This window comes from Stegodyphus dumicola, chromosome 1, assembly GCF_044657685.1.
Source record: "Stegodyphus dumicola isolate Sdum_Otavi_A_Nest chromosome 1, ASM4465768v1".
In the NCBI taxonomy this organism is placed as follows: Eukaryota; Metazoa; Arthropoda; class Arachnida; order Araneae; family Eresidae; genus Stegodyphus; species Stegodyphus dumicola.
The window spans coordinates 261,853,452-261,880,540 of NC_140768.1; the positions used below are offsets into that span (position 1 = coordinate 261,853,452).

At 31.4% G+C, this 27,089-nt stretch overlaps 1 protein-coding gene across 2 annotated transcripts in view; it reads left to right on the top strand.

The window, feature by feature from the left end:
* The window catches only part of LOC118198363 (transcription initiation factor TFIID subunit 4-like), an 87,702-nt gene extending 61,049 nt beyond the window's left edge, over window positions 1–26,653 (top strand). For both annotated transcript variants that reach the window (XM_035370026.2, XM_035370027.2), the window contains 9 exons: window positions 3,623–3,748; window positions 3,845–4,029; window positions 4,111–4,280; window positions 5,244–5,374; window positions 5,600–5,725; window positions 7,081–7,137; window positions 16,950–17,066; window positions 17,193–17,237; window positions 23,411–26,653. In XM_035370026.2, coding sequence (XP_035225917.1) covers window positions 3,623–3,748; window positions 3,845–4,029; window positions 4,111–4,280; window positions 5,244–5,374; window positions 5,600–5,725; window positions 7,081–7,137; window positions 16,950–17,066; window positions 17,193–17,237; window positions 23,411–23,518 — 1,065 coding nt within the window. In that variant the 3' untranslated portion in view covers window positions 23,519–26,653. The remainder of the gene's footprint in view (window positions 1–3,622; window positions 3,749–3,844; window positions 4,030–4,110; window positions 4,281–5,243; window positions 5,375–5,599; window positions 5,726–7,080; window positions 7,138–16,949; window positions 17,067–17,192; window positions 17,238–23,410) is intronic.
* Window positions 26,654–27,089: the final 436 nt, after the last annotated feature.

A 27,089-nucleotide genomic window follows, 5' to 3' on the forward strand; every position in this document is an offset into this window, starting at 1 on the left:
TATTGAAGCTTATCTTAAGACTTTCTTAAGTAAATTCTTGGTGGTGTGGACTAGACGCTTCCTCCATCCACCCCACCAAGCAGCAGTGGGCGGATAACTTCAAATGTGAAAGCATCTTGAATTCCAGTTATTCAGTGGTAATGGATGCAGTAGTTGTAGTTTTAGCGGAAAATCTTTTACATCAGACACTGCTTTACAATGGATGTAATTGTGCATCTTGCACCAATGATCCAGAATTCTTCTCTAATTAAAACACTTAGTGCTTGTATGCTGACGTAAGAATACTTTAAATGGTAATTTCTGATTAAATAGTCAACAGTGTACTTCCTAGAAGGTAATAAAATTGGGTAGTGAAATGCAAGAATCATCTCGTTTGGTGATTTTTGTTTTTACTCTTTTTAAGCCACTCTGATCTTGCATGATTAAAAGACCATTGATAGAGTCTCTAGTCTCTGGAAAACTCTCTACCTGAACAAGTGAAAGAAGTATGATTTTAAGGTGCCTTTATCTCTGAAGCACACAGGAAAAGCTCTTGATTTACCATCTTCTTTTGGCAATTTTTTATAAATCTCTTTATCCAACATAAAACTCTTGTGATTTTTGAAAATTTAAAGAACCTCTCTTTCTACTTATTATCATCATCTTTTGAAGTTACACTAAAATTTACATTTTAATTTATTCCTTTCCTGCAATCTGAAAAATCTGTTGTTTCATTTGGCTTAACCTCTAATTTTAGCCAGCTATCTGTAGGGTCTTAGCCAACAAGGCCAGCTCCACATATCTAATTCTGAAAACTGAAGAAGGCAGAACCACAGGAAGGTAAATCCATTTTGAGTTAGAATGGTCTGGTTCGTATGACCACTGATTTGCTTTTGCGAAAGTATAAATTTCCTTAATGTGATTGCCCTTAACGGTCCCTCATGCATCATTCCTTTAAATTCAAGACGTGATGGTTGTGGATTCGATCCAGACATATTTTGGGATGTCATCTAATGTAAGCACTTCTGTCACATTATTTGGAAGGGCACATGCTATAAGTTCTAGGCAGGAAGTGGTATAATTTCTTTAAGGGTGCAACTCTCAACCTAGCCACCACAAAACTAACTCCCTCTTCAGTTTCATACCTCAAAAAAAGTACACTGGCATAAGCTTGCTGGTTAGCATAAAAAAAATAAGTAACCAGGAACTTCTCGAAATGCTATACGTTGTGGAATTCTCAACTCATTCAGAATAAGTAATTTATTATACCATTTCAAAAATTTACTTTTAATACTCTCTGGTAAGGGATTATCCCAGTCTACTTATATTGCCCAAATTTCCTTAACAATAACTTTGCAGACAATAAAATAGGTGTCATGAAACCCAAAGGATCAAACATTGTTTGTGGGAGGGATAAAATCTCTCTTTTCGATAAATTTCTTATACAGTCTTATTTTCAATATAAAGTTTATTTTTTTCTCCCCACATAATCCTTAAAACTGGTACGGGATTCTCCAGTGTAGGTTGTGTGCTCAAATCTGTTAGAACTAACTCAACATCTTTCTCTACTGGACCATAGGTCAATGTACATAAGTCTATTTTTGCTTCACTATTTTTGCGCCAGCTAATATTTCAGTAGAATATTTCACAAAATCCATTAGCTCCTTTTCATTATCTACCGAGGTTACACAATGATTAATATAAAATGATATGATTTCTGAGCAGTAAAACTTTGTTCTTTAGGTCTTGTGACAAATGTACAGAAATAATTGCCCTGATAGAAAAGGACTAGGCTTTACCCCGAAAACCCTTGACTTTACCCTTGTATGGCAGAGAAACTTCACCACGTTACCTTTTTCCCACCATAAAAATCTCAAAAAATCTCTTTCTTCTTTTTGTAACTCTATCTGTAGAAATGCTTGCTGGGTATCTGAAGTAATGCCAATACATTTTTCTCTAAATCTCAACAAAATTGAAGAAATTTCTTCTGTCAAATTGGGCCTTTTAACTAAGCGGTCATTAAGGAAGGGCAGTCTACTAACATTACACGATGCGTCAAAAGCAAGTCTTTAGTCGAGGCACTGTCTGGTTTAAATTGTGATGCAGTAAATACTGCTCCTTAAAATTTAATTCGTTCTCTGATACTACTTCAGTTACACTCTCCTCTATCCATTCTTTGAAAATTCTGTCATATTCTTCATATTTATGCAGAAACTTAAGTTTTTGACTAACATTAAATAATCTTCTTACCCCTACATAGCGATTTGAGGGTACTTCTATGTTATTTTCTAACCAAGGTAACTCTACGCAATAACGACCATCTTTGTTTCACGTAAGAGAGTTCAGAAATTGTTCATAGGCAATATCTTTCTCAGCAGCATTGTTGAATTTTGATGAGCATCTAATGTTCCAGTCATCTCAGAGCTGCAAAGATCGGAAATTTTAAGTTTGCGAACAGCTGAACTTGCACACAGAGTTGAAATATTTTTATCTTTGTAATTAAAAAAATCATCACAAACTGCTGTCAACTCTCTTTTCAGCTGTTCTACTTGGCCTGTAAGATTTTTTTCTTAGATATCACTACCAATGAACATTTTGATTTATAGACAGTCTGCTCCCAAATCTGAAAACTAAATTTTGTTCTGTTTTAACTCTTTTAATATAGGACCCCAGGCACCCAAGATATATCCCCACGTATTGTGTTCTGATCTAAAAATTCAAATTCCTGATTCGAATATTTACGAGGACTGGCTGAACATAATTTTACTCAATATTTGTTTTGCAACTTTGGTTCAGTTCTGGCAACCCAGATAAAGTAAGAGCAACATTTATAGACTTCAACAAAATTACGGTTATCATCCTCTTGCAGAACGTTTACGCTGTCCCTAAAAAATTGAGACATATTGCTGTATTGACATCAGTAAAGGGAATTCCCCCTGCCTTTTCCTCCCCCTACAGCCAATGCCATCTATAAGCTTTAACTCAAAATACAAAATTATCTTTGCAGATAAGGTTAAAATAAAAATATCAAAACACATCAAATCATTTGATAACCTTTACCAAAAAAAATATAGTTAAATATCCTTTTCATCATACAGAAGGACGGTTAATCAATTTCACAGCAGTGATTATTGATGAAGCCTGTGTAGTTGCAACAATGGAGTTCTTTAATACAAATCTGAGGATGAATACACATGAAAATTAGTGCCTTATTAATTTTATTAAAGTATTAACTTTGTTACAAAATAGCAGATTTACTTGATTTGTTGCACCTTAGTAAGAAAGTTTAAAATCGAAGGACTTTTAAATATTTCTTTTTGCTTTGTATTGTTGTAAACATATAATTTATGAAGTATAATTTTAGAATCATATGTTGATTTATAATTATAAATATTCAGAGAATTCTTGGTTTGGGGTATGATAATTGTGAAACAAAAATTTTATTGGTGTCATTAGCAAAATGATATTTCCTCGCATGACATTTTCATATCTAAGATTTTATAGGTAAACATTTTCTTAAGTTTTTATCTCATCATAAACTCAGAAAAATAAAATTTCTTCAGTTTTACTTGTGCATTAATATTTTGCTGAAAATATGTGTTCTTTTTTATTATTATTAATGTGTGTGTTTAATTTTTTACAGATTGGCCAAAAGAGGCCGTTAATGCAGCCTGTTTCTCAAGTGCGTCTTATGTCTGGTTCTGGTACATCACTCGCAACACAACTTTTACAGCCAAATCAGGCTGTTTTGAATCAGAGATATGCAGGAGTAAGCATTTAAATATTAGCATTATTTTAATTGCATATTTTATTGTTATTTTGGTCAATATTTGGTTATTATATATTTATTCATTCACTTATTTAGCCCCGTTTGCAGACTAACAACCAAGCAAAGAGCTTGTTAGTTAGTAAAACTATAACTGGGTCATCAGTTGCTGCATCATCTCCTGCAACAGTTACAGCCCTACAATCTAAATTTCCAGTATCAGTTAAGAGTACTTTAATCAATGCTGCAAAAGATCAAGGAAAAAGAAATTTTTCTGCATTAAGGTGAAATATTTACTCTATTTTTTTTTTTTTTTTAATAATTTTAAATGTACTTTCATCTGAAATTTATCAAAATAATTATAGGGATGATGATGATATAAATGATGTAGCTGCAATGGGTGGCGTCAATCTAATTGAAGAAAGTCAGAAGATTTTGGCATCTAATGCAGAAATTGTTGGCACTCAAATCAGATCCTGTAAAGAAGAGAGTTTTTTATTTTCATCTGCCCTTCAAAGGAGAATACATACAATAGGTTTGTTTGTTTATTTATTTATTTATTTTTACCTACTTATTAAGTAGTGACATATAAGAACTATTTCAGAAATTCTCTGCAATGTTTTGTGTTTCTTTTTCTGTTAATACTGCTATTTTAAACATCAACATGGTGCTTAGTTTCTGTGTTATTATTTTTGCCTAGGTTTGGTGTTGCTAGGTTTATGCTATTATTTATAACTAACCTGCTTTTCATTTGCTTGAAAGAAGACTAGTTTTCAGTGATATAGTTTGTATTATTGTAAAGTTCATTAGGTGTTGTAATTCATCAAAGCAGAATATGGAAATTATTTTCTGGTGTAATAAAATGCTTAAAAGAATAGGTAAAAAATTTGAAAATGATGCCACTCATTTTAGGAAAGAGTCAGGCATTTGTGTAGTGCCTTAAATTAAGTCTACATTTTATGTGCCTGTAACATGGTTCTTTTAGACAGATGATTAACTTTCGATAAAGTGGCAACTGATTTTCAGATTAATCATCATATTCTACCTGTGAAATTATGCATTAAAGTCTTGTATTCATTATATCAATGCAAAATCTGACATCATAGCATAAAAAAGTATGCTGATTAAAAAATAGACTAATGGTAATGTTCAGATTTCTTGAACTTTCTTTTGCTTGAATTATATAATAAAGTTTATTTTTTTAATATAAAATCAAATTAATGTTCATGTGTAGTACAGTTACACACATTATTAAAATTCCCGAACGATATATCACGTCCCTTCTTTTGTTTTTCTTTCTTTTAAAAGGAAAATTAATAGTGTTTTTAAACTTTCTTTACTTACAGTAGAATACTTTTTATAAAAATTGTGTGTTAATAAGTAATAATAAAGTAATAATTAAAACTTGCATTTACAGCTCTTAAACCTATAAAAACTTTGCAGTAACAGTAACACTAGTTTGAAGAAGACCGTAATTAAACTAAATTTTCTTTTACAGCTCAAAAGCAAGGTTTAGAAGATGTTTCTCCAGATGTAGTTAATTTAATTTCTCATGCTTCCCAAACTAGATTAAAAACCTTGATTGAAAAACTTAGCGTTATTTCTGAGCATCGTATTGAAAATCCCAAGGTATGTTTGTAAATTGTTTAGTTCTTTCCTGTAAAAATATATGTGTTCTGATAATGTATTAAAATTGCCAAAATGAAAATAAAGTTGAATTGTTGAAACTGTAGACTGTTGTTCAGAGACAAAATATTGAATCCTTTCCAAAAACCTTTTTAAAGTATCTTTGCATAAAAAAAAGTGTTGGATTATTCTTTAATATTAAATTTCAAAATAATTCTGGTTTTCCAGACTGACAGCAGGTATGAAATGACACAAGATGTAAAAGGCCAAATCAAATTTATTGAAGAGTTAGATAAATTAGAAAAACGACGACATAGTGAGCAGGAAAGAGAAATGTTACTGAGAGCTGCAAAAGTAAGTTCACAAGATACCATGTTATCTTATACATTATGTATATGAACAAAAATATTTTGGGATTATTATGGATTCTTATTATTACTCATTTTGCTATAAAAACTTTCTGAATTATAGAAGTGATATTTTATTTCTGTATATTATTTTAAATTTATAATATGTGCAGTACTGGGTGTTAGCCAGCCTATGCGCAGTACTGGGTGTTAGTACTGCCGATATGCCGCCAACAGTCTTTTGACATTAAAATTTACTTTAAACATAGGCAGCTAAATCAGATAGATAGAGTTTTTTTTATTTCTGGCAGTTATTGGTGGCAATTGCATCAAAACTGATTTTTACTCTCTGTTTTCATATGAAATGTACTAAATGAGAAGGCAAGTGACTTCCAGCGAACCATTCTCCTGTTTTTATTCTAGTTTTTATTTTATTGTAGTTGTTAATATTACATTTTTATCATATTGTTGTCATCATGTGTAGTTTCACTATATCAAAATTGGAATATGCGATTTATGCCAACATGCCATATGCTTGGAAATAATAAATTCCTTTTGTTTATTTCTTGTAAATTTAGTAAATGTGTGATGCAGAATGAACAGACATTGCATAAAAGCTGTCCATAAGAGAAGAATTATCCCCCTGCTCCCAAAAAATGAAGTAATGTGCACTTTAAAAAGTTATGGCAAAGCACATAAGAGCTATCTGCCTAAGGGAAAATGCCTTCATGGAAGACTTTGTAAGAGCAGCTGACTCACATACATGTTACATAAGGGGGAACCACAAGAAAAATCCTATTAGCCTGCCTGTTTGCATAAGCTTGAACCAGTGCAAACTACAAGCATTCATTGGTCTTAACCACTTGTCCGCTGGTAGAATGCCTCCTAAAAAAAGGAAGAAAATGGGGGGGGGGACATATCATTCTAAATAATGTCTATAACAGCTTCTAAGATTACCACAACATAACATTCACAGTCATGGTTTGTATTTTTCGTGGTATATATGAGGGTGCCTGTAAATACCTGAGTATCATATTTACACCTATTGAAGAGAAAAGGGATTATGATTTTATTTTATTTCTAAGCATAATAATTTTAAAAAATTCTAAATTCTTTAGAGCGTACTTAATAAATTGCATACATTTTAAAACTCATAAATGTTAAACTGCGTATGTTTTGCAATTTTGTTAAAAAAATTATTTGATTATTTCCATTGCATTCATTTGTTTGGATTATTTGATATGTGCTTTATGAGAATTATTATTACATTTGAATATTTTTATATTGCTGATGATAATAAATATTTAATACCTGTTTTATATTAAATTTCAGTTTGCATATAATTTTTTTCATCTTTCATAGAGTCGCTCTAAACTTGAAGATCCAGAACAACTGAAATTAAAGCAAAAAGCCAAGGAAGTAAGTATAGTAAAAATTAAAAACTATGCTGACAGTGTTTGAATTTTTCTCATATTTTGTTCTTCCATCAAACATATAATAAGAACACATTTAAATATATACTATTTATCTATAAAAAGTGAAGAATGTTAAATTCATCCAGAATTTCTTAAATAAGTTGTGTATCATAGAAAGATAAGGTGTATAAAATAGGTGTTGCAAATATTCAGTATATTTTTAGAATTGTAAAGGATATTCCTGTGTTCTAGAAAATTGGTATTTTAATAAGGAACTATCTGGGTTTCAGCTGTATTATAATTAATGACTGCTGTTCTTTTATTTAAAACTAAACATCTGGATGTTCCATGTTAAATATAATAAAGAAGAGCTACAGTGTATAACACCTTCTCCCCCCCCCAAAAAAAAAAAATCTACAGGCCCTAAAAATGTAGTGGAACATAACCAGGGCTCTGGAGTTGGTAGGGAAAATGACCAACTCCTGAAATTTTAGACTCCAACTTCCTCATATATATGTAAATACATGTGTTACAGCTTAATTTTTTAATATAAAAGTAATAGATGCCACAGAAAAAAAAATTGATGACATTTCACATTATTTTTATTAATTAGCATTTATTATGAAATGGAGAAACTGACATTAGTAATTTCTAAGAAACAGTATAACTTCAGTGAGATCTTCTTTGATAAAGGACCATAGATTGGATTTGATAAACTTCAGAGCTGAAAATAGTCTTTCCATACTAACTTGAGTAGGAGGAAGAGCTGTTAATGTTAGGGCTACTTCTTTTATCTTTTCGGGGTAGATTTGTATAAATTCTAAATGAAAGTCTTGCAAGCGCAATCATATTCCTCTGTTTCTTCAAGGGCTGTGTAGAAATCTTGTTTGTATTTTTTTATTTTTATATCTAAAGGCTCTTGAATCTTTATTTTCATTTGTTTTACCGTAGCCTTTTCAATATCATCCAAATATTTCTCAAAATCTAATTCATCATTGGAAGAGGATGAAAGAGACTCAGTTGCAGTGTCTTCAGTCCGACTGTCCTAATTTGAATACTCCAGTTGTTCTGAGAATAATTTCATTCATAGTGAAAGTTCATAGATGGCATTCTTTGCCTTTTTAATTTGTTTGTCACCCAATAAAATTCAGTGTTTTGGATGTACATATATTGAATGTATACCTAAAAATGGCATCAATTTTGGGAGTTCTTGCTGCCGTTGCTGCTTGTACTATATTTACCAATGAGATTTGTAACTAAGTGAATCAGTTTAATGAATAATGGCAAATATCCTATGCATCCTCTTCCTTTATATTTATTTATTAATATGTCAATAAAATAGAAAATAACTAAATATTTATTAATGTATATATTTCATAAATAAAGATAACTCCATTTGTCCCCCCCCCTTTTTTTTTCTCTTCCAATTCCCTTTAATTTCATTTCAAATTCAAAATATCCAACAAAAACTGGAGTTGATGTGTTTTTAGCAACTCCAAGAGTTCCGTAATAGGCTCAATATGAGTTATCTCCAGTACGTAACCATCCACGAAGATTGAACTTTCCTTCATACATTATTTCTCAAGATTTTTGATGAACTGAATCATCTCGGATTCATTATTAAAACTGGCAACAAAGTTTTCTACGTAGAAGCTATGCTGGAGTTTAGCTATTATCTCCATGTTATGATGAGAATCTTTCATATACTTTTGTGAATGGAATTTTATAACAGCTGTCAAAAAGAAAGGACTGCTGTTGATCCCAAACACTACTCTAGTATGACAAAATATTTTTGTTTTCTTTTCTTTCACTTCATTACACACACAAAAAAAAATTGAAGCCAATCTCTATCTCGAGGCTTTACACTGATCTGTATAAAAGCCTTCTCAATATCTGCTGTAGTAGCAAATTTGCCAAAATCTCAACTGACGAGACGGAATTAGTTCTATCAAATTTGGACCACTCTCCAAACACTGCTTTAGAGAGGGAGACAATTTTTTTTCCTTGTATTTGCATTAAGCACTGGCCGAATTGGCATTAAGCTAGTTTCTTTAATCGCCGGTCTATGTGGTAAATAGAGTCTGTAGCCAACAGCTGCATTTTCTTTAACTTCTTCGATCGCCCTTAAATTGTTTTTCTTCAAGTTTCTGGGTAGTAGATTGTAAATGATTCAAAGCTAAATCCTTATTGGTTAGGAGTGGTATATGATTTTCAGCCCATGGAAGTGCGACTTCATAACGCCTTTCTTCATAACGCCTAGTGATACAGAATTTGAAACTGCGTCTTTGCTTAAATATCCTTTTCCTTTCTTGTCTTCTTTGGGACTGAATCTGTTATTCCGATAACATCGACTCTCCACAGTTCTATGAGAGTAGCATCATTAACAAGCATATTCGTCACTATCATGGCAGAATTAGCATCAATATCTGGATAGGTAGTTTTCCCATTAAAGTCCATCCTAATGATGTTCCAATAGCTACTAGTCCACACGACAAATTTATTGTTTTTCCATTAAATTGCATACCCGCTACATCAGCTCCTATTAACAGATCAATTTCTAATTATTTATCTTTTCAAGGATTAATTCATCTGTCATAATAATATCATTGTCAGAAAGTTCTTTAACACATGATTCCAGTTTGGGAATAAGGAACTCGGAATGAATTTCTTGCTGGTCAAGGACTTCAAAATTGCAGTGATAATCACCATTTATACTGCTTGATCACTTAACTGTTTTGCCCAAACACCGTTTGAGTGCTGTGAAAAGGGACTTTTTTTATTTGCCCATACACCGATCAGGCAGTGTATTTTCCTACACCAATCCACTGATTTTCCCAGCTTTTTCACATATTTTACTTTGCAGTGTTTCTAATGGATGTTTCTAGTATTCCAGGAGAGATTGGATTGTAAAATCAGTTCAATGGTGTGTTTTACCGCTTTTCAGTGGGTGAAGATATTCAGCGAGTTTGTTTGCATATGTTCAGTGTATTTGGCTTTGTGAATAGTATTTCTTCCCAATTTTGTCATGAAATAAAAGAACAGTGGGTGACAGTAAATGGCTCATAACGAAATATAATTCTGATGCTGGATCAGATAGTGAATCTATTTCCTATAAATGATTCTGGTAGTCCTGAAAGTTCTTTATCGGAATTCTCTAGTGATGAGGAGGAAACAGAAAGTTCAGATAATCTAATTCAGGTTTGTAACTTTTGTGAAATGGATATTAGAAATCCACCACCATCACGATTTCCTTTCACAGTCAATTCACTTCTTTCACATTTATTTCTTCTAAATTGTTTTTTACAGTTCTGCAGTTTCGTCAGAAAAAAAAAAAAAAAAAAAAAAGCCAACTTTAAGTTAAAATGCCTTAATTTTGCCATAATTAAAAATTATCTTAAATTAAGAAATGCAATACTTGTAACATTCTGACTGCTGATTTGAATTCAAAAAATCCATTAGAATACAAAATTGTTTATAAAAAATATACTTATTTTTGCTCACAGTATGGTAAGAAAATAAAACAGTTAAGTGGTTAAATATACCCTATATTGAAAATGTTTCTTGAAATGTTCTTTACGGCCAAATAAATTATGAATAAAATTTCCTCCTTAATTTTCTGGTGCTGCATTTTCCTTACCACATGTCTCCTTAAATAAGATTATTAGGAACCTGAAACGATGAATGCACGATTTATTTTTTCTCCATTTATGTCCCGTAATCTCGCATATGGTGTTTGTATAAGGACTTTACATGTACGTGTTCAGTTACTTAACGCTGCATCAGTAATCGCATTTTGTTTCATTCCTGATGTTTTCCTTTTGTTGTTTATGTTCCTTCATTTTTTTTTTTTTTTTTTTTCCCCATTGCACTCTGAAATGTCTGTCCTGACAGTTTTCGCAAATAATTTTGCATTTGCAGTCTCCTGACTTATGATCAATTCTACAACATAAAAACATGATTTTTTTGATAATAATTTTTCTTATCATCTAATATCATATTTAATGCAGCTTTTACATGCTCATTATCCATGTCCTTTCCCCAACCCCACTCCCCCTCCAAAAAAGCAGACAGTTTGTTTATTTTTTTGCAGTTCCTGTGGTGTTGCAAAGTCCAACGGCAGTGGAAATATTGTGCGTTTCAATTAGCAGATGGCAGGGTAGAATGTTTGACCTTACTTACAAAACTTTGCTTTGCTAGAGATATTCTCTCTTTACCCTTTACTTCGGATTTTAGAAAGGTCATTAAAGCAGTAAGTTTATTTGATGATTTACCAGTTTCATGTAACACTTCTTTCCCATGCTCTAATGACATCCTCAGGGAAACAAGATTCAACGTGAGGGTATAACATATATGCATATTTATCAGACATGATGTTTAATGTCTCGAGTACTCTCAGATGAGTTTCAATTTTATTGTACAGTTTGGCGAATCGTGTTGCTTTGTTTTAGCTCAAAGAATTATTCAGAATTAAGTTCAACAATTCTCTCACATATACTTCTATGAGGAGATCCTCTTTACTGAATCGAGCTGTAAAACATTCAGTTACTTAATAATAATTGTCAGTCGACAGGGGAAAGAATTAATGATATCTCTTGCACGCAATCCTTCAACATTGGCTTTAAATAAATACTGAATTTTATCTTCAGGTGAAATTCCTAGATCATTGGGAATTTTCTTATATTGATCGCAGAAGCCCAACCATTCCTTAACAACACCACTGATTTTTTTTTTTTTTTTTTTTTTTTTTTTTTAAATTCAGTTTTTAGCAATTTAACCAGACATTTTTTAATTGTAGCATTAAGAGTACTATACTTAATTCCCTGAATTAGTATTATTCATTATTTTTCAGACCTTAGTTCTAAGCCATATATATTTTTCAATATATTGTTCTACCCTCATATTCCCTATCAAAATTACTTTGAGAACATTTAGGATCATCAGATAACAATTTTATAATTTATAATTTCTTTTTCTACCAAATTAAGCTCCGACTATTTTTCTTCTAACTGCGTCATTGGGATTTCAATTTCTTCTGTATCACATACTTCTTTTTCTGAACAGTCTTCAAATTTAGTAGATATTTGTGAAAAAAATTTGTAAAAAAGTATGTAATTTCTTTGGACCCTCCATTTTTAGCGTTAATAAATAAACATATATTTATAATCATATAATAATGCAATAAATAAATGCCTCATGCCACCCACCCGGGAGGCATTAAATAATGTTTTAGAAGGTCAATAATAAAACATCAAAAGGTAAAACTTACCTTTTTTCTTCTTCACAGTGGGCTCCTGACAAAAGGATTCTGAAATATGAACTCGTTAATCCAGTCTAAAAATGGGAGGCTTCCTTAACAAAATGACATATTTTGTTATTTACATAGAATAAAATAAGAGATTAATTACAAATATGACAAACAGCATTTATTCCTGCTTCCATTCATTATTGACACTACTCTCTCTAATTTATTTTAGTCCTCAGTTCATTTCAGTTCATAGGGAATGAAAACTGCTGAGAGACGGGCTCAGCAATGAAACATATATGGATAAAGTCTGAAATTTGGACTTGTCGGGACTTCAGCGATTTTGGATTTTTACAGATATTAGATCATCAGTTTAAATATAGTAAGATGGCATGTAGAAATTATAAAATTAAAAATATGAAATCAGGATTTATGAAACAATGAAGTATTTATGATCTAAAGGGTATCAAAATTTACAAAAAAAAAAAAAAAAAAAATGAAATGCTTGATATTTATTTGTTTACCTTATTAAACATTTCTTTCAGTGCAAGTTGTTTAAGTTGCTTCGTTTTTGTGATAATACGTTCTTTTTAATTCTATAGACAGACATAATCTCTTATTTAGTTACACTGTTGAAGTCTTGTAACTGCTGTTACAAGAATTCCGAGTAACTTGTCAATCGAAATTTTCTCATTTTCAGTAACTTCTCTGCTACTTTCTTCACTAATGTTAGAGGTATTTTTTGGATATAGAACCATACTGCAAATTTTGCCATTCATTAATTGATTGATGATTGAGAAGCATTGTCATCACAGTGAAATCTTCTTTTATATCATCTTCATTTATTACCGCTTCTTCTCATTTCTTTACAAAATCTGTTAATTGGAAAATTTCACTTCCCCCCCCCCCCCGATATCCGAAAACCTTTAAAATTAGCGGCTATCTTCATCAAATTTAGCTATCCTTCACAATACATATTTGGCTATGCATTATGACCTTAGCATCTAATGACAAGTTGTTCCGTTAAATTTTATCTTGCTTCTATCACGTAGAGACGATTAAGCCTAAATTGTATTAGTTATTTATTATACTTATGTTTATTTCTTGCACATGCTTAAGGTTCAGCTTATCAGAAGCTCTGAATAAATAAATTCCCACATATACTTAATCCTTATTGAGGGCGGGCACAAGTTGTCATATTTTGATAAACATGCAGTGATGAAAGGAAAGTATAATAAATAATGATTCCCCGGTTTGGCGTCAGATCAACGATGTATTTATGTGGAATGGTTCGGTTTGAGATATGTGTCAAGCAGATATGCAGCAATGGTGCCAATTTACTGATCGTACAAATTTATGCTAAAATGATTGTTTCTTCAACAACAAGGTATTTTATTTAGTGTCGAAGTGAAATTAATAATCAGAACTCTCCAGATGTTTTATCATGCGTGGAGGGGGAATCAATTGTGCATGTGTAAAGCCTACGAGAAAAAATGTTGTTGGTGGTTTTGAGGTTCAGATTTTGGACTTTGTATTGTATTACAAAAGTAATTAGTAATATTAAAATCATGATTTTTTAATGCTTCAAGCAATATTATATTTATTACTGCTTGAGTGCTTGCTATTAATATGAAATTCCTACTTGAGTTAGTAATTTAAAAATTATTTGTGTTTATGTAATACTAATAAAATCTCAGGAAACTGTTTGCTTTTTTTTATAATTGCTGTAATATTGTACTGCTTCAAAGTATTTTTAATGTTAATTATGTTCAATTATAACTCATATCAGAAACATTTTCCAGAACTTTAAATCAGCACTGAAGAACTATCTGAATAAAACGTATTTTGCTCATTGAGTGTTACATAGAAGGTGCGCTTAAATGTCTAAAAACCAGACTTTGAGAATTTCATTTCTCACGCATCAAGAGTTGACAAGTTAATTTTCCTTACTCACCTTTGTCTGAAATATTCCCCCACCCCACCCCCAAGAAATAAGTATTAAAACCAGACTGAGAGACTAGCCATAAGAAATCCTCTAAATCGTATGCTTTCTAATATTTATATGCATTGTTATGTATCCAGACTATTTGAAATTTAGACTTACCTGTGTTGTTCCACTATGTTGGTAATGGTCTGTTTGACAGTAATAAAGATGATTTAAGTGTTTTTAATAATGAATTTCATTAACTATGCTATTCAGCTCACTTTTAAACTTAAGACATTTATTTCGTTCTTGTTCCCCGACATCTTGGTCACATATGACATAATGAACTTCACTACTAATGTTTACTGTAAACTTTCATCTGTTTGCTTTCCACACCACATTTCAAATCATGTCATTTGACTAACCAAAAGTTAGCTCTGCATTTATTCCTTAATTTTTCAAGCACCTTAAATTTGCTCCTGCAAATCGGCTCTTTACCAAGAATTAAAGCAGTTGCTATTCATGTAACATTGTTGACAAGTAGTTAAAAAGTTCTTAGCTCAACACATCAAGAAGCACTTTCTCATTTTAGGAAATAATAAGAATTCTATTACCATTTCTTTCTTCCTGTTGACTAATTATAAAATTGCATGTATTTTACAGAAATTAAATTTTCAGCTTATTATTATTATTACATACCTGCCAACTTTTACGAAAATGCGTTTGTCTTTACGATTTTACGATCGTAATCCATTTTTATGATTTTTTTTCCTTTTTCAAGTGTTTTTAGTGATTTTTTTCGAAATTTTAGAAATTTTCGCCAATTGCATCGTGTTTTACTGCCAACTACCGACCACTTCGAATCCAGTAACCTGTGGTTTCTCCCAACTCTCCGCTTAACCAGCCAATCCAATGCACTGAACTTGTTTCTCCCACTCTTTTCTTTGTGGGCAGCAGATTATTTTTTTGGCGTTCGCTTCAGCAGCAAGGGAATTACTCAGCTCAGACTCGGTGAGCGTGGATTGTCGCATTCTTTTTTTTTTTTTTTTTTTGCACGTGCTACGAATTTTCTTAATACGTTGTTGTTACGAAATGAGTTCAAAAAAACTGTATTCTCAATATTTTCGGTCTGCCTACAAAGCTGAATTTCAAACAATTAAAGAATCCTTCAAAGGAAATAACTATGAATTTCCAAAGAATTTTTGGCTAAAGCCAAAAAATGCACTCTAAATTCATTGCAATAATATTTTTGTGTAACATTAAGCTCTTGTTTTATGTTTCCTAATAAATTTTTTAGTTACTACTTAATTGAGATTTACTAATGTAAGTACAATTTTCTTTTTTCTATTTGTATAAATTGTTATTTTTTTAATATCAAAGCATGATATTAATTCTTCATGTTCTTCTGAATTTTTATCTTTAGAGGTTGGCAGGTATGTTATTAAAATTTGCAGTAATATCTTCCATTCATTTTTTACAGGCATTTCACATTCATAAAAATTTTCTGCTGTAGTTACAGATCATAATTCCAATCCATTTTTATCCTTAGCTCTTAAGAAAATTATTTCATATTTTTATTTTTCATCAGTAGCTTGACTTCAATCCTGTCATTCTTATCGCCTGAACTCAGGCTTGTTTTTCATTATTTGTGAAACAGCATCTTTCATTAACAACTGAAGAACGGTTTATATTTAAACCTTCAAATCTTGTCCTGCAAATTTACAAAAATTATGCTGATTCTTGTTGCTTTAACACCTTCAATAATGCATGATATAATTCTGAGTTATACTGACTATTTGTTTTGCATTTCATGTTAGATGTTTTTGAGAAAGAGTATATTTCATGTTAAAGTCGTTATAAATTTATTTCATTCCTGCTGATCCTTGAATCAGGAAAAGAGTGTAAAAAAAATTTATTTTAATCTTAGAAAAATTTTAGTATCAATAACATCAGTGCTTGATTTATGTAGACATAAAGATAAGCTTTCTACTTAGTCATAAAAAATAGATACATAAAACATCCTTGCTTCTCATTTTGTGATAAAAAGGAAATATTTTGCCAGCCATTTGATAATGATTTGCAGCATGTTACAGTGCACTATGCCCATTGGTCGTTTAGCTTCCTCATCGTGTAGAACATTGCCCTGATTGCATGACAGGGGATGACTGACTTTGTCCCAGTTCTGATGGCAAATCCAGGCCTCTTCTACCCTCCTCTACCACCAAACTTCTCGAGAGGACTTTTGGCTCACCTCTATTTTAAATGCCCCCATACCACACTGACACTATGCAGTCCAAGCCTTATCCAAAATTTGAACCCTCAATGATGCCGCAGCCAACATCACTAACCGTGATACCAGTCAGGGTGGCTGGTTTGCAACCTATGCTGATGTTTGTCAATAATCTTAATGTCATTAAATTACAAGATGTGTGATAATCGGGAAGTACAAATAAATTTGTATTTAAGTGACCTTATTTCGATAAATGAAGTTGGATATGGTTTCTAATTTATGGACTAATATTGTTTAAATGATGCAGTAAAAGTCTTGTGAGAAGATTATAGGAGGATGTGGAAGACTTGTCAATGTGATTAGGATGTGATTTACATAAAAAATTTTTAAATATTACATATCTGCTATTTTCTTATACAGATGCAAAGAGCTGAAATGGAAGAAATGAGGCAAAGAGAAGCCAACACTACAGCTTTATTAGCTATAGGTCCTAGAAAAAAAGCAAAAATAGACAATAATTTAACATCATTAAATCAGGTATGTAGAAGAATATTTTTTAATATATTTCTTAGTGCTGTATTTAATATGCAGAATTTATAATAATAATATGTTTCTTGAAGTAACCTTCTTAGGAATAATTATATATCTCTTTTCTCATTATAGGCAAGTCCATTTTCTGGATTAAATAGCAGTTCGTCAAAAATGCAGGTTTGTATTCAGATAAAATTATAAATACTATTTAAAAAAATTAGCTGTTTAGAATAGTTTTTTAATTATTTATTTGACATGATTTTGCTCAGAGGACTGTATCAAAAATCTGTGATTATTCTCATCGCATATGTTCTAAAGGGCATATCGTGTGAACTCTAAATAATAAGATTTAACTGGGAGTATAAGTAACCTGAATGATTGTTTATGATTACCTACCCATGTTTTATTATAATTTTAAAAAATTCTTTCATCTACCCTACTTTATTTTAACACAAAATTCAGGACTTATGAGGTAAGTATATGGAAATAATTATATTATCTTAAAAAAGAATTTAGTTGTAACAACACTTTATTTTACAAATTAAGCAAGACAAAAATTTAGTTATTTTTTAATTTGCCTAAACATACAATCCGCTTATTTCAGTTTAATTACCGTAATTTCCGGAAGAAACGCCGCTGCGTTTACGTGTTTAAAACTTAAATTTTCAGCGGGTGCGGCGTTTCTACCCATGCGGCGTTTAGGTGCACTAAAAATAAAATATTTCCTATGATGGTCATTGTACATAGTTTGGATGGCCTTGTCATTGTGCATAGACTGGTGCTGTTCCCACACAAAAGACCACTCAGTTGCTTTTTGCGAAAGTTATACTGTTTACATTCTTTTCCTTGAACGGACCTACATGCCTTATTCACCCAAAACGAGATCTCAGAACAGTAACATTCTTCCCCCTTTCAAATCAACATTCTCATCAGTTTGAATAGTCTCTCTCCTCTGCTAGTCGATGAATCTTCCAGGACCCATCCTCTCCCTACCCCTGCCTTTTCTGCAATTTTTTTCAAAGGCGGACATGACTCCACCTCCGGTCCATCTCCAGCACAATAGAACTGTCCTGAAAATTCAGTTTGGCCTTCGCGGCTTTTAAAAACTCCATACCTAAAATGAGTGGATTTTGCAAATTTTTTACTACAAAAATTAATACTTTAAGGCTTTCATTCTGAACCTGTATCTTTAAAGATAGTTTTCCGATACATTGACAAGTTTGTCCTTGCGCTGCTATGATTTCTGTGTTTTTATTTTTAAATAATCGAAACCTATTAAAGTTCTTAAAAAAAATATCACTCATAAAATTACCTTCTGCTCCTGTATCGATGAGGGCTTCTACTGGTACATCGCCAACCAGGACTTGTATGGTTGGTAACTGTGAGTTCTTTACGATGACTGTATTTAAGTGTCTTTTTGAGGGTTTTTTCAAAACTTCCGGGATCTGGACACTCGCTTTCACAGGCCCCTCTACTCGTTTAAAGCTTTCCTTTCAACTTCTGCCTTCTGGGTACGCGGACGTTTGTTTTCAAATTTCCTTTTTGGGCCTTGACCTTCGAGCTTCGATGAGTTAGCTTGATAGCTCTTTTCCCCATAAGAGCGATTTGCATTTCTGGTCTGCTCATTTGAAGATTGCCTTCGGATACTTTGAGAATGCGATGCCCCTCTAGCTTTTTCCGCTAATCTGTGATTTTGAAACTTGACCGCCAATTCGAAGAGCTCCTGCAATGTGCTTGGGTTTCTAATTTCGAAGTAGTCTTGAACAGCAGGTAGCATAGCTGTCAGCTTAATTTTTCGCAGAATAAAGTCCGTCAGCTCTTCTATATTCCATTGATAAAAACTATACAGTTCGGCTTCTAGCCTTGCTCGATCTTTCACTATGGGGAAGGCCTTTAATAACGATTTTTTGAAATTTTCAAATGTATATGTATGGCCTCCCAATTCCCCTAATAAAAATTTGCCTATATTCTTCCACCATAGCGCGGCCTGTCCTCTTAGTGCAGATGTGGCGATGGCAACTTTTTGTCTTTCAGGCACAGGATAGAGCTGGAAGTGATTGTCTAGGCCTTCTAGAAATATCGCCACCGAATTTTTTCCGTCGAAATTGACGTTTGGCTTAATTGACGCTCTCATCGTCTGGACCAGGTATCCAAATCCTTCCAATTGGCTTGCCATTTCTTGTTGTTGTCCAGCAACTTCCATCTTTTCGGCCATTTCAGTTCGACAAGTGTTCGGGCGCCAATGTAATGTTGCGCGCTTCCAACCTGCACGCAACAATAGTGGTGACTGCTAAGAACTGGAAAGTAGATCAAAGTCTTGAGAAGGGTTTAAATCCCTTTTTATTCAACTTTAGAAATTACAAATGCGTGCTCTTGACGCTCACAAACTACGCCGACCGGGCGGTAAAATAAAAATAAGAAACTAAGAAAAGAATAGTAACAAGTGACTAACTACGAGGCTCTCTAAACGTAACTAACCTCACCGCGTTCTAAAATACCGCTGATAATTCAGCAAACTTCTGAATATTACGCTGAAAGATTAACAAATTGCCGAGGCAAGCACACAGGCCGAAACGCGTGGTTCTTCAATTTCTAACTAGCCACCTCCACGCTCGTGAAGTAAGAAAGCACACTTTCGAACTCGTTTCCTTTCTATTTAACTCGGATACTTCCGCTGACAATTTGAACCCTTGCGCATTCTACTAAAATTTACATACTCTGGCATTGGCAATTCCAGGGGAAAGTAAGGCTTGACAGGAAAGATAGTTTAAACTTAAAATAAATGTTAGTTAAAATAAATATAAACCCTACACGCTTATAAGCAAAATTTATAGCAAAATGAATGAACATAAATGATTTCAAAGGAGGTATAGCAGATTTATGAAAAGAAAAAATATTTCTATGCGTACTAGAACAACAGTCGGGCAACAATTACCAATGGACTGGCAGGATAAAAAGTCATCTTTTCTAAAATATGTGACAGTTATTATTGACAAAAAAAAAAATTCTTCGGTCACAGATAATAAATATATATGAAACGCCATTAGCTTTCGACTCTCCTGCAAACAGAACTGTTGATAAAACTGGTGCAAAAACTGTATCTGTGTTTATGACGGGGCATGAAAGAACGTCATTTACATGTGTGTTAGCTTGAGTCGCAAACGGTGACAAGCTAACGCCGATGATCATATTTAAATGAAAGACTGTTCCGAAGGGAAATTTTCCTAATGACGTAATTACTTGTGCAAACGAGAACGGCTAGATGTGCGAAACAATTATGCATGAGTGGCTACAAAAAGTTTGGCAGTATCTTATGGGATCTTTTTTCCAACCAAAGGGATTACTGATAATGGATTCCATGTGTGCTCATTTCTTTGAGTCAGTGAAAACCAGATGTCAAAAATTGTCTACGACCGAAGCAATAATTCCTGGTGGTTTGACAAAATCTTACAACCGTTAGATTTGTCAGGTAATAAATCCTTCAAAGTTGAAGTCCAAAAGCGGTGGGAGTGTTGGATGAGTGAAGGATTGCATACGTAAACCAAAAGCGGTAAAATGCGTAGAACATCTTATGAAGAAATTGCAAAGTGTGCAGGAAGTGTATGGAAATCGGTAGAAACATCGTCAATAATAGCAGGGTTCAAAGAAGCTGAAATTTTATCCTTAGATAAAGAGACTGTAAACCAAGAGGATGAATGCGACTATCTGGAAGACTTAGATCAGGATTTACTAAATCTTTTTAATTCAGATAGTGAAGAATCAGATTTTGATGGCTTCATATGATGTATAGTTTGCTGTAATTCGTAAGGAAAATTTAAAATTTCCTTTTGTCATCCAAATTTAATATTTCGTTGTTGCAACATTTTTTATAATATAGTCTGAGTATTAGAAATATGGACTTCTTTAGTGGGTAAATATAAGTATATACGTGAAGGTAAATATATTTTCCACATTTCTTACCTTTAATTTATTTTTGAGTTATGGTTTCATTTCATGCATTTTTCTTAACTGGTATGTCATATGTCAGGACTTAGGTTGAGTTTTTGCATCTATACGGCCCACGACGATGTCATGCGCAATTTAATCTATTGCAGCGTTTCTGTGTAATTTTAATTTTTTTCCCGCCATTTTTCTCGAGTGCTGCGTTTACGCTGATGCGGCCTTTCTTCCGGAAATTACGGTATATTAATAAAGTCAATTTTATTTTCATAATTCCTAAAACTGAATGCTTATAACTCTTTTTTTTAACTTGAACTAAGGCAGTATTTTTTTATTATTATCATTTTATTTTATTTATAATTAATGCAGCATTGTGCACTTGGATTTTTAGAAAAGAAAACTTTGTTATTGTTAAGCATTGACTGATCACAATAGTATTCATCAAACATTAGTAGAGTTATGTACAAGATGTTTCAAAAATATCCTTACTAGTGAAAAGAATTACTAAAGTGAATATCTTCAAACATGGCTTGTTTCTTTCATTAAAACATGTTTGTTTATTTTAGGTAGTTGGGAAGAAATTTCTATGAATAAAAATCTAGTTTGATCCTCATATTTTATATGAACATTTTCATATTTCATAAGTATTTAAAATTTTAATGGGGTAAAATGAAAGGCCAAGACAGAGAATATCAAGTATGGATCAGCTTTGCAGCCATTTTCCTCAAAAAAAGTTCTTCATTTTTATTTGTGACATTCGTAATAAATGCAAAATGTTGCATGAAAACAATCTAAAATTTTGTTTCCGGAGAACTTCGTCAAATTAGTTAAGTTTTTTTAATAAGGTATTTTTCATGCAAGATGGAGCTCTTTTTTTATAATAGATCATAAGTTTAGTAATTACTAGAGTAACAGTTCAAAGAGAAAAAAGCATGAAGTTCAAAGATAGCATCAGCAGTCCACTAGACTTGGGACAGAATCAGATAACATTTGTGAAATAAAACATAGATCATTTATATTTCGTGATAAAGAACATTGTCTTCCACTATCATATACAAGTCGGATACTATGGCCAGTGCATTGAATCATGCCTCTGATCTTTTTGAAAGATATTGGAAACACAGTATGTAATTTTTACTTACAATATGAATAAAATTCTTTACGAACTATGCCATTGTTCCCAATCACTGTATTTTTAGACTTCTTTCTCTGGTATTATTAAATCTGATGGCATTCAACCTGTGTGGTTCTTTTTCTAGATTGTTCAAAGCAATGATACTTTAATTAAAAACACAGTGGCATTCAGGTTGTTATTTATGTATATTTAGTGAAAGAGAGGAAGAAATTGCACATTTAAAATGAATTGGTATAACTTGCACTTGCTTATTAAACTCAGTTAAATTATCTCCAATTTTAGCAGATCTTCAAAATCTCTTATGAATAACGTCTCAACAGCTGCAAAACTATCCAGTTCCAGCACATTTCCAAAAAATGCAGGATAATTGCTTTTCAGCCACTCTGAAAGTGTTCAGAAACTCCAAACAAAACCAATGAGTTATTTTGTGAACAATTCTACGTATCTTTAGAATTTCTGACAGACAGTCTTGCACGCTGGAGATAAAAATATTTCATTCTATAAAGCGTTTCCAATGCTTGCTTTCAAATCATTCAGTTTGTTAATAAAAAATGCATTCAAATTTTACAAAATATACATACAAGTTACAAGTGAAACATAAAATTTGAAATTAAAAATTTTGTACTTCCAGGTGCACATGTTTGCGTGGACAACTATGTTATTCAAAATTTAATGGTTCTAGGTACCATTATTGTTTCACAGTGCAGGAACATGCATACAGATTCTTCATTCTTGTAATTTCTTTGAAAATAATACAGGGCAGTAATATTTGGTGGCAAGAATTTGAAAAGTGATTCGCTGTTTATAGTGGACAACTCTAATTCCCATTTCGAGACTAATAGCCCATTCAGGCTAATGCCCATTTGGCCTTAAAAAGGTTTTATATGCAGCTATGCTTTATAGCATTTATTCTTTTTTCAGAGTTAGTAACTTGCAGGTGTATATTTAGCAATTTAATTTTATGTATTTTTGTGTTGTACATGCTATTAATGGTAATTATTTTCTTTCTGTTTGCTGTTTTGGCTTATGAAAAGTTTTAAAGGCATGTTTTATGTTTAAATAAATATATAAATACAAATAATTTTGAATTTTCAATGCATTTTCGTAATTTATTGACTATAAAGGGTGTTTTTTTTCAAAAGTAAGCAAAATTATCTATGCAAATTTAAGTTCATTATATTTTTCCTTAAAGTAAGTTTTAAAAAGAATTTTATCATATTAGATGAAGAGTGTTAGAATGATCTTCATTAAATTTTTATGTTTTCTCTCCTTTTAGCAACGGCCAAGAGTTAAAAGAGTCAGCATGAGAGATTTGCTGTACTTAATGGAACAAGAAAGAGAAACAGTTCGAAAACCACTATTGTATAAATCATATTTAAAATGACATTAACTTGCTATATAACATATCTTCCGCCAAATAAAAAGGATCTTCTTCCCAGTTAAAGCATTCTCTGTGAAACAAGCTGTGTTCATCTAAGTTGAGCTTTCCAGTGAGGAGGTACATCAGATTCCATCCAATATTAGCAAATAACGACTCACCACTCTGTGTACATAGTTACTGTGAAAAGCAATGACTTCCCATAAGACAATTAGTGAGATGTAGTTTTATGTAACAAAGACTTGTAAAATTCCTAATTGGTGCTTCAGGACATGAAACTTCTCAAGCACTCGTAATACTTTCTAAAGTTTTATACGTGATTCATGAATTTTGTAACTCTTCTGTACATAGCAAAATGTACATATATAAATAAATAACTATAAATAAATAAATATATATATATATATATATATATATATATACATAAAATTTGGCAGCGGCCATAACTATACAATGTTTATAGTAACCATGGAATCATTTCATTATGTAATGAATTTCATTTTGCTGTATATTGCTTGTAATGTATTGTGAAAGTTTTATTTAAAAATAATCATTTTCCCAATTCAAATCATTTGAGTGTGTTGAAGTATATTTTTGTTGAAAATATGTTTTTAAGTTTATTTTTGGCACAGCTGTATACGAGCAGATAAGCCCTAGCACAATTTTCTACATAATTTATGTAAAGTAATTTAAATTATATGAATCTGAAAATGTGTTCAAATGTAATAATATCTCATTGGTTTTCATAGTTTTTGTTTTCTCCTGTGTGGGAAATAATATGTGCAATTGTAGAAGTTTAAATTTTACATCCAGTTGTCCCTGAAAATGCTCATTTTTTTATTTGTGCTATCTAGAAGCATAAAATTTGAATATTGTGATGCCATATACTAGAACTGATATTTATAGAATTATAAGCTTTATAAGATTATACTTTGCCAAAATTTTATGTCTTCCTAAGTAAGTTCATCTGTGTGTTCTAGAATAGAGCCTTTTTTTTTTTTTTTTTTAAATACAAATTTCTAATCAAATGTGTGAATTTTAAGGTCATGCCTATCCTATAGCATAACACAGTATGAAGAAAAGATTTCTACATAACTTATATAAAGAAATATGTCTGGTAATGCTACTCTGTTTCTTTTTTCCCCCATAGTGTAATTTTAATGTAAAAAATAGTAATGTGCTGACACCATGACGTATAAAAACATTTTTTACCACTCCAGTTTCTAATAGTTATGAAAATGATGACAGTAATGTTTTGCTAATAATACCTTCTTTGTGTTAAAATATTTTTAATTTCATCATTTAAAAATTATATTTACCTCTTCCATGTAGACTTTAAAAATTTAATTTTACCTGATTAGTCAGGTAGCCTACTTCATTCGCATAGATTTGTCTTCTTTATCTGTGAAAAGTTGTTATGGATTAGATCCCCCGCCCCTCAAAAAAAGTTGTATAAGCTGTTTGTTTTCTTCTGTAGGTAAAATACTCAGAACTGGTTTTTTAACTTAATTTAAAAGCAGTGTTTAGGTTTTTGTTAAATTTACCAGTTGAAATGATTAACAGAAAAATTAGTTGATTATATCTAATTAGGAATGAGGAGTCTTTATATTTGAAGGTCATATTTGAATTAATCAAAAGACTAGTTGCTTAAAACTTGTGAAATATCTTGACATTTTGTAGTGAAATTTTAAAAAAAAATGAATAATTAATAAACCTAGAATACTTTGGATTTTGCATTTGTGAATACAATAAAAAATTTTGTGTGTAGTCCAGGGCTTTAAATATGCTGGAAATATAAAGCATGGCAAAGTAACAATATTCATCCTTTTCCTGCATTATTGCATAAAATTTGTTTTCTAACCTTTTCTTTTATGATGCTTAAATTTTAGCATCTCTTTCTTTTCCTCATTTAATTTATTCTGATTTTGAAAAGGTTCTGTTTATATTGGATGTAATTTAATCAATTATTTCCAATACTTTCTTATTTCAAAAGTTCAAGATATTTCTTGCATCTGTTTATTTTATGCTTTGCAATAAATGATTTTATGTTGTTTTTTAACTCTGTTATAATTTGTTTTATTATTGTTTCTAATTGATAGGCATTTATCAATCACATGTTGAAATCTCTATTTTATTCACTTTACTTGAAATTAAAATTCTGCACATTTGATATAGAAAAATATATATATATATATATCATCAATATAATGTCTTGCGTGCTGTAGTACCTTTGTTTTTTAAATGTGTTATTAATTTTCATGTTGAAATACCTAATATTAGACAGGAAGGAAAATATTAATAATAATATGTTACTTTGTATTAAAATGTAGGGACAACTAGTAACATTGGTTTTCTGTATGGATGCCACTCGAATGGAATGAGTTGAATATACGTGTATGTGTGTTTGTGATAAACCTAAGTCTTTCACGTTAATATGTCAACAGTGCATTACAGAGCTAAATTTTGTTATATTTTATGTTTTTGTAATAATTTTATTGTTTATGTGTAATGAAGACTTTTTAAAATTTAAAACTATATTTTAAATGTGTTTATAGTAATTTCTTATTTCTTTCGATTATTCAGTTATTTAGTTGAAATATACTTTGGTAATGAGTCAGATTTATTTATACTGTGATTTAACAATAATTATTTTCAGACACTGATTTTGGGGATTTTTTTATTTATTTTTCGCAATAAAATTTGGTTCCTTGTTAATAAAATACTGTAACAAAGATTTGTTAAGTAAATATTATAATTTATGAAAGTTGTTACTTTTTTAATTGAAAAACTTAAAAGATCATAATTTACCTTTAAAATAGAAGAGTGGCAGCCATATAAATATAATGAGTTTCATATTGACAATTTTAATAAAATGCACTTTTTAGCAAAGAGACATCTAATGTTAGTAAACCTGTGTTTTTTCATTCTTTGTGTTTGTGTCAAGAATTTTTAAAAACTAAAAATTTCCTGTCATGTGAAAAGGAAATCTCATGTGTGCCATAATTTGGAATGAGTAAATTCTTTCAAAAAATTGATCCTGTATATTTTTATTAATTATAGGGTATCAGTGATTTGTAATTTATAAGCTCCATGCAATTTTAGTTTATAAAAAAGAGAAATAAAATGAAAATCTGCAGTTTTCATTGCGTACTATATTAAATAAAAATTGCTTTTATTAATAATGTGCTTTCTTTATAGAATTTTTAATGATGCATTTGCCTTATAGAACAAATGAGTATAGAATGCTTTGACATTAAAGTTCTACCTTTATTTAATATGTAGTCCAAAATTTAAATCTAGGTTCATAAATATGTTGTAGAAATTTGTCTTTATGACTTGAATAAGAGGTATAAGCAGAAAATCTGATTTTCTTGTAAATTTTGAAAGAAAACTTTTTAAAAGCCTTGTAACGTCCCCTTCTCTGAAGAACACTTGGTCACCTGCCCTAAAAGAAGGTAGAGAACCCTCTTCTTGCCTTGGCCAGAAGAGGGGAGCAGACTTCCCTTTGGTCGCAGGTGGGAGTAAGAAGAGATTGAGATGTTGAAGAGTAAAGAGTGGACAATGGTTTGTGTGCTCT